At 44.3% G+C, this 7,965-nt stretch overlaps 1 protein-coding gene across 1 annotated transcript; it reads left to right on the forward strand.

Annotated features, from left to right (window-relative positions):
• The first annotated feature begins 2,808 nt into the window (after positions 1–2,808).
• Positions 2,809–7,638, forward strand: HMGN2 (high mobility group nucleosomal binding domain 2). The gene is made up of 6 exons (XM_020806916.3): positions 2,809–3,105; positions 5,289–5,333; positions 5,692–5,721; positions 6,142–6,192; positions 6,354–6,449; positions 6,766–7,638. The coding sequence occupies exons 1-6, from the start codon at positions 3,091–3,093 to the stop codon at positions 6,799–6,801; spliced, it is 273 nt and encodes a 90-aa protein (XP_020662575.1). The 5' UTR covers positions 2,809–3,090; the 3' UTR covers positions 6,802–7,638.
• Positions 7,639–7,965: the final 327 nt, after the last annotated feature.

Consider the following 7,965-nt stretch of genomic DNA (forward strand, 5'->3'; position numbering starts at 1 on the left):
GTCTGTAATTTTTAACTTGACTAAACAGACTTAGAGTATGTGCATGTCTATTTAAATATCTGGAATTGATCACACTGAGAGAATAGCTAGGTTCAATGTTGGTTCTCTTGTGGTTACACTAGTGTTCCTGGAGAATGACAGCAATAGACCAATTTGTATTCTTCTAAGCTATATGCTATACTGTAGTTTGGGGATGGGGAATGTCACGTCTATTTTTTTATTAGAATCCCAAGGTCTGTGCACCCAAAAGATGTGCAAAATGCATACACTTAAGCTGCAAAGACATCTTAACTTTTTGTATATTACATACAACTATGTCTGTTTTGTATCATCTTACTCAGAATTAAGCATAGAGGACCTGATCAAGATACAAACATGGGACTAGAGGTCTTTAACTCTTTCTCCCCTGCTGTGGTCCTATTGTGACTTTTGCTTACAATTCAATCCTAAGAATTAAGAACGTGTTACATCATTCTGTACATTTTGAGTCCAGGGATGTGCCTTCATTATCAAAACAGAAGTGAGCTCATAATCATTTCACAGAAAAATACGGAACAACTTTGGCCGTAATCCTATTGCCAATTTATACTTTTATAAGAGAAAGTGGAAGTCTCGGTAGCAAACTGTTGTTCATTAGATACTGGCTGCATTCCTCAGTGTGTGTCCACTCAGGCACATACCAATAATTGATTCAGCACTTTGTTAATGGACAACATAATTTGCTGCTAAGAATTCCACAATTACCCTTACTTGATATCAGCAACAGGTTTTAGGTTAATATGATTAACACTGAAAAGCGGGGAACTGAAAATGTGTTGATTTACTGCAAAATGCTAAGAGGTCTGTACCATCAGCCTACTCCACGGCTTTAGTTCTGTTTGTGAAATAAGTTAGATTGGTTAGAATTTGGCTGAAATTAAATGGTATATTTTCATATCTTGGGTTCTGGTAACTAGCACTTAAGATTAGTTTTTAAGTACCTGATATAGGTATGAATGTATCTTCCAGCCCAATGTAGACTGGAAAGAACAAGTAGCCTTCTTCACTACTTTATCTATTGAATATGAAGAAAAGGGACTTGGTGTCATCCTTGAACATTTGCGTCTGGCAACTGAAGTTGGGAACTTAGCTTTTTATTTCTTCTTTGGTGGAAAAGTACAAATTGAATTATTTTTATCAGTTTGAGCTCTCCAGTGGTGCTATCGTGACAAAATTGTGTTTTGACCATTTCAACCTTCTGGTCAATTTCAGCTGGATCAGCCATGGTCTTTGTTATGTTGGGGTCTTTCCTAGACTTTTGTTGTGTTTTTTGGAAAGAAAGGGAAGTATATGCTTTGCATGAAGCAGATTATAGGTTCCATTTCTGACCCATGCAGGTATGCCTAGCTGAGATGCTACCAATTTGTCTAGATAATGTTGAGCCAGATGACCCAGTTTATGTTGCAAAGTTTTCTGTCTGAAGGAGGAAATGACTGGCTCCTTGAATTCACATTACAGGAAAAGCAGCTGCAACTATGTTGTGGCAGAGCCTGTGAATTTTGGAGGATGAGAAGCATATGTCAACTTTTCAGAAGGTCGTCGTTTGACCATGTGGGGCAGAAGATGGTTTCTGCGGTGGGGAACTAGGTGCTTTTTCAGATCAAAGCTTGAGGGCAATTGGTATTCAAAGGGTATAAATAGCTAGAACATCACTAGACTCTTTACAAAATAGGACATTTGAAAGGGAGGACTCTCTGGATTGAGGCTGAAAGGTGGGTGGCCAGGTCTTTGGTTGCCTTGATCCCATTTCCCTCAGAGCTGGCTGTTTCTGCGGGAATCTTTGCTCTGGGATGAGTGGGGATCGTACCAGTAGAACCAAATGGTGCTGAAAAGGACAGCTCCCCACCTGGACCCTGTCAAGGAAGGAAGAACCTCGGGCCAAAGGAACCCGACCTGTGCCCTCCTCCCTGCCGCAGTGGCGGGGAGAGGGCCGGCCGGCCGGCCCGCTGCCCCCCCTCCCCGGCCGCCGCCGCCGCCCCGCCATGGGCCCAGGCCCTGCTAGGCTTGCTCCCGGAGGAGACCCTACTAGCACGTCGTCAAGGTCGAAAAGGAAGGGGGCGCTGTGGGATCGTCCGCGCCTCAGCCAGGACCGCGCCTTCTCCTCCCGTGGAGCGCCCGGCGAGGCCACCATCTTCCCCCTCAGCTTTTGCTTGTGGTTTTGAATGGGGCTTGAGGGAGCACCTTTGGGGCGACGCTGTTCTGCCCTGCCCGTTACGGAGAAAGGCGGGCTCCTTGGGCTGCCCAGGTGCGCCCACCAGGTCCGTCCTTTGCCGACGGGAAGGGCCGCCGCGCCGTCGCCTTCTCGCAGGCCCAGCGCTGCCAGCCTACGCGGGCTCACCTGGGCGCCAGGGCTAGCGCCTTCGCCATTTTTGGCGGAATACTTTTGCAACGCATCCTCCTCCGACCTGAGAGGAGGCGTTTCATTTTTTTTTAACATAACAAGGCGGAGGAGGCATCTAGAACTCCGCTAGGTCCATTTTCTTCCCCTCACTGCATATATTATCGAATGAGAGCGTATTTTTATTTTATTTTTCTGGCGCGTCTTGTTGCACGAGAAGAGCCAAAAGGGCATATCTTTATGTTTACTATAGGGTTCTGGATCTTTTTATTAAAAAAAATGAGGGAGAGAAATCGGCTCCCAATTCGGAGGACCAAGCAACAGCTTTTACATGGAGGATGGAAGGCGACCAGTTGCGCGCGCGCCCCCTCCGCGTCTCGCCTCCCCTCGCAGCGCCCGCCCTAGCTGGCCTTCGCCACGTGACGCGCACCGTCCAATAGGCACTCGGGGCGGTGGGGATCCGGCTGGAACCGGTTGGGCCGTGTCCGGCTCTATATAAAACTTTATAAACACCCGATTCAAATTAGTGGGGTCGCGAGCGACACGAGCGAACCCGACAAACGGACCCCCCTTCCTCTTCCTGTCCGTCCGCCCTTCTCTCCTCTTCGCGCCGCTTTCCCGCACAAGCAGCCGCCTCGCTTCCACCTCCAGAGACCTTGCTTTTTCCACCTCAGCCTTCTCTTGTCTTCCCTCTCTTGTCACGCGCTGCCGACATGCCCAAGAGAAAGGTACGTGGCTGCGGCGAGGGCGCCTCACGGCCCGGGACGTGAGACGGGCGAGGGGGAAGGAAAGGGGGGAAAAAGAAGAGTCGTCGAAGGGAGTGATGGCTTATGCGGGGGTGCGAGGCGGACCAGCCGCCATTTTTGCCTCTTTCCTTTCTCTTCTCCCTCGCCCCCCCTCCGCACTCTTTTTCTTTTTTTCCCCCCTCCCTTTACCTCCCCCTTCTCTTCCCTCCCCCTTCGGGCGATTAACGGTTGTGAGGCAGCGGGAAGCGCGTGCGCGCGAGGCGGCGGAACGGTTGTCGTCAAGCCTGAAGTGTAGGGAGGAGGCGGAGGAGAGTGGGCGGGGGCGGAGCCAATGCGACCGTTAACTGCCGCGCATTCTTGGTGGCCTATTAGGGAAGCGGGCGGGGGTGGGGAGGGAGGGGAAGCTCGAAGCCTTGCGAAGGGAAAGGGAGGGGGCGCGCACGCGCGCCTCTTAATTATTGGCTGCTCCGCGCCCTCGCGCTGCTCTCGACCAATAAGAGGAGGGCGCGTGCCCGAGCGAGGCGGGAGGGGGTGGAGGAGAAGGGAAAATGAAGCCGATCCGACCCGCTTTGGGTTTTTGGCGGGACTCACGTGCGTGGATGAATGGGAAGAAGGAGGCCTCCGCGTGCTCTGTTTCGAGCCCCCGTGAACTGTGCGGGGTCCCCCTCCCCCAATAAAAATGGCCCCTTTTTTGGGGGAGGGAAGGCGGGAAAGGTAGATCGCCGCAAATAAGCGTTAGGTTTAAAAATCCGGGGGTGAGGAGAAGGGTTAACCCTGCAGAGCCCGGGCACGAGTTCTTTCGGCTACTCCCCCCCCCCCGCCAACGAAGACGCTTGGGAGGCCCCTTCCTTTCGCCCTCCATGCCCTGCTCGGAAAGGAGACCAAAAAAAAAAAATCTTCCCCGCTGCCTTCTTTGTGACAGGCGGCGGGGATGTCCATTTGTGCACCTTCAAAGGAAGGGGAGCCTACGCTGAAAGGTTCTTGGAGTGTAGAAAGGCAAATCGCTTTCCCTCCCATGCGCATAGAATAAACACCAGTTGCTACGCATACGCTTGGTGGTGTGTTCGCTTTCATGGAGCAGTTGCCAAATCCCCTTTTCAGCTGCAACAGGCGTTTCTGGATTCGGATTTTCAAGGAGCTTTTAGGGCAGAGGCCGAAGGAGGTTGCCTGAGTTCTGATTGCCTTGAATTGCGGAGAGAGGCAGGAAAAACATAAAAGGAATGGCTTTCTAGATCTGTAGAGGCACCAAGAGTAGGCAGAAATGTACAAGATCAAAATTCCATAAATAAGTGAGATCTTGGGCCTGTTGCATGGGCTCAACAGAGGTCATAGTGTTCTGAAATAAAAGGAGCCATTATGTTGTCTAAAAAGCTGCAATGCTGGGGAATAAAGAATAATGGATCAAAATAGGGGGCATCTGGCAATTCTATTACCAGCACAACCCTCCAACAAACACATCTCTCTTTGCAAGGACGTGAGGTCTCCAGAAATACAAAGATCAGTGTATTGATAAAAGAAAAGAGCTAGATATTACATGTAATGTTGATAGCTCATTCTTCAGTTAAATAATAATCAGCCTCAACCGTGGGGATGATGTATTCAATAAAGGTTTGTTGTAGCTATATACAATTCTTTAAAATTAAATCTTAAAAGCTTGGATTTTTCTGATAGCTCTGTTGAGCCTCAAGGAATGAATGCATGGTGTTACCACCATTAATATTATTATTTTTTTTGTGCAATTGGAAACATTCTGTGTCTACAATTTTCACAAATAATCGGCTGAATTAGCAATTGTAGGAATGTCAGGTGCCGCTTTTCTGCTGTTTATGGCATGAAGGCAACACAGTCAAAATGCTGTTGTTATGAGAGTGCAGATGTAAAACCTGAGTATGGAGGAATCGGGCAAGAAACTGGAATGTCCATTTTGTTATTTGGCCAGCATGCTAAGAGTGGATATGGTGAATCAATTGTAGAATGCCAAGTCAACACTTGAATAAATACCTATTCAGTTAGTGAGTCTAGTCTAGTAGGCAAGGACTGGCACTAGGATACTGGTCTTTACGTTTTAGACGAGTTTGTTAATTTAAACCCAGTTCATAGGAGATCAAAGTAGAATTTTGTGGCTTGTGTTTCTATGGCCATTTCATTTTTGAAATTCTTTCTAGGCTGAAGGAGATACCAAGGGTGACAAGGCTAAAGTAAAGGATGAGGTAAGAATGTCCTTTTAAAAAATACAACCTGAATATGCATGTGGGTTGTATTTTAAGTTATTTCCGAAATCCAGTATTTTATTTTATTCATGGACCACACGGATAAGCTTCTTAAAATTCCATTGAGTTCAGCCAGTCAATTCTGAATGTTTCTGAATCTGCCCCAAAGACTACTGTATATTTAGATTTTTCTGCTACCTTGGATTAATTTTAACTTTATAAATTGTATAATTTGTGTTTTATGTGCTTCAATTTGTTTTAGTTGGCTGTTATATTTCAGGTGACCTAATAAAGTATAAGAGAAGACATCTATTATTACTGCTGTGAAGACTCATTTTAAATTCTGTCTTCTTTACAGCCACAGCGGAGATCAGCAAGGTTATCTGCTGTAAGTATATTCTATGATAGAATGCCTTCAGGAGCGTTAGGGTTTGATAGTCATAGCTATTAATGATAGCAGCATTACTGTTGACAACCCACACACTAAGGGCAAAATCTTACATTGCAAAACTTAGAAGAATAAAATTTTGAACATTTCTGAGGAGAAAAAACACTTTCATTTCAGTGGTGCTGCAGGCCTGGTATGACATTGGGTTTAGGCCTAGGTTGTACTCCAGTATAAGAGAATGGTAAACTATTTCTGAATGCACTATACCTTAAAAACAAAAACAAAAGAAGGCCTCCATAAATTGGAATTGACTTGATAGCACACAATTACTAATGATTTATTACTTCTGATCCTGAAAGTACGCACCAAAGTGGACACATTTTTTACTAATATTTTATTTTAATTTGTTTTCATTTACAGAAACCAGCTCCTCCAAAACCAGAACCCAAACCTAAAAAGGCAGCTCCAAAGGTAAAATTAAAATTTGAAATTTCAGCTTGAAAACATTGTGATACCTTAGTCTGTTATATGCTTAGGCAGTTGTTTTTAAATGCCCTGGAAGTCCTTCATAGGAAGAGATATTGGTGGTTTTATGAAGTAATAGCTCTTGATTTATTTCTATTGATTCACAGAAGGGTGAGAAGGTACCCAAGGGGAAGAAGGGGAAAGCTGATGCAAACAAGGATGGAAACAACCCTGCAGAAAATGGAGATGCCAAGACAGATCAGGTATAATAGCAATGTAATATAAGCCATGCTTATAATTTTTAGTACCACAGGTATGAATGGAGTTTGGCTAAGACGAGTAATGTGGACAAGCGATGAGTTCAGTAAATTTTATTTACTGGGACATTGTGAACAAATTGATTAATTATAGCAGTAACAGTTCTTAGGATGTCGCTTTTATCATCAAAGGGATTGATTTTGACAGTAGGTGTGTGCCTATTTCGTGCACAATGTGGATTCATGCAGATATTGGCCATGTGATAGTAAAATCCCCATCAATATAAAGCACTATCTGATAGGACTTCCTTTTGTTTTTCAGGCACAGAAAGCTGAAGGTGCTGGGGATGCCAAGTGAATTGTGTGAATTTTTGATAACTGTGTACTTCTGGTGACTGTACAGTTTGAAATACTATTTTTTATCAAGTTTTATAACAATGCAGAATTTTGTTTTACCTTTTTTTTTAAGAGCTATGGTGTTAGCACACAGAATGCTTCATTGTTGTGTTTGGGGGAGGGGGACAGACGTCATTGACTGTTGCTTAAATCCTGAACTTTTAAAAGTCTCCCTTGAATTGTGCAAGAGGGGGTCTTCATGGACACACACACAAAAAGGAGGATTCTCTGATATTGTTGTCTGTACTGGTTTCTGAAATGTTTCCGCAAACACTGAAATGCCCCCAAAACATGTGTCTTTAGATGAAGGCAAATTATAAAACGGTACCTCTTGTCATTTGCGTTGGGTTTCTTACTCCTGTGAATGGCATTAGGATCTTTTGATACCTGTTTTCATAAACCAAATCATTCTTACAATGTTGGGCAATCTAGACTTTGGGTGTCTGAGAGAGGAAGGATGGCTTGTAGAAGAGCCACATTTCCTTTTAAAGTGTCACTCTTCAAATGAAGAATTCTGCAATTTTGTTTCCCTCTAAAAGTCAGGGTAGGCTTGTGAGAAGTTGTTAAACAACATACTAAATGTGAAAGTGTCCACCCTCACTCTAAACTTTCCCTGTTCCAAGTATGAATTGAAGAGTCTTCATTGGGTTTTATAGAGTAACTTTACATTTTGGTAGTCCAAGACGGGGAGTTGGAACTTGTTGTAAAACATTGCAGATTGTAGCCCATGTCCTGCCTGAATACCATTGATTAATCGTTTTATGAAAAGTACCTTTAATAAAGCTGGATATTGTTTGGCTTGGACTGTTTTTTTATTAAATAATGTTCACTTGCTCCCTAATACCCTCTTTCAGGTTTACATTGGCAAGTTTAAGCATATCTCAGCCATTTCAATACTCAAACTGTGATTGGAGCAAAGGGCTAAGAATTATATTACATAAATAGCAACAAATGCATTTTTAAAAAAATTATGAACCAGTAATACTAAGTAGTGGGATAGAATATGTAACTATATTTTTATCTCCTTGACAGCTCTGGTATATGGTTTCCCTTAGTGTTCTGGTATATGTAAGCTTCCATATTTTGATTTGAAGTGGCTCAAAATTTAGATTAATGACCTTTGGGG

The sequence above is a fragment of the Pogona vitticeps genome, chromosome 9 (assembly GCF_051106095.1).
Source record: "Pogona vitticeps strain Pit_001003342236 chromosome 9, PviZW2.1, whole genome shotgun sequence".
Lineage (NCBI taxonomy): Eukaryota > Metazoa > Chordata > Lepidosauria > Squamata > Agamidae > Pogona > Pogona vitticeps.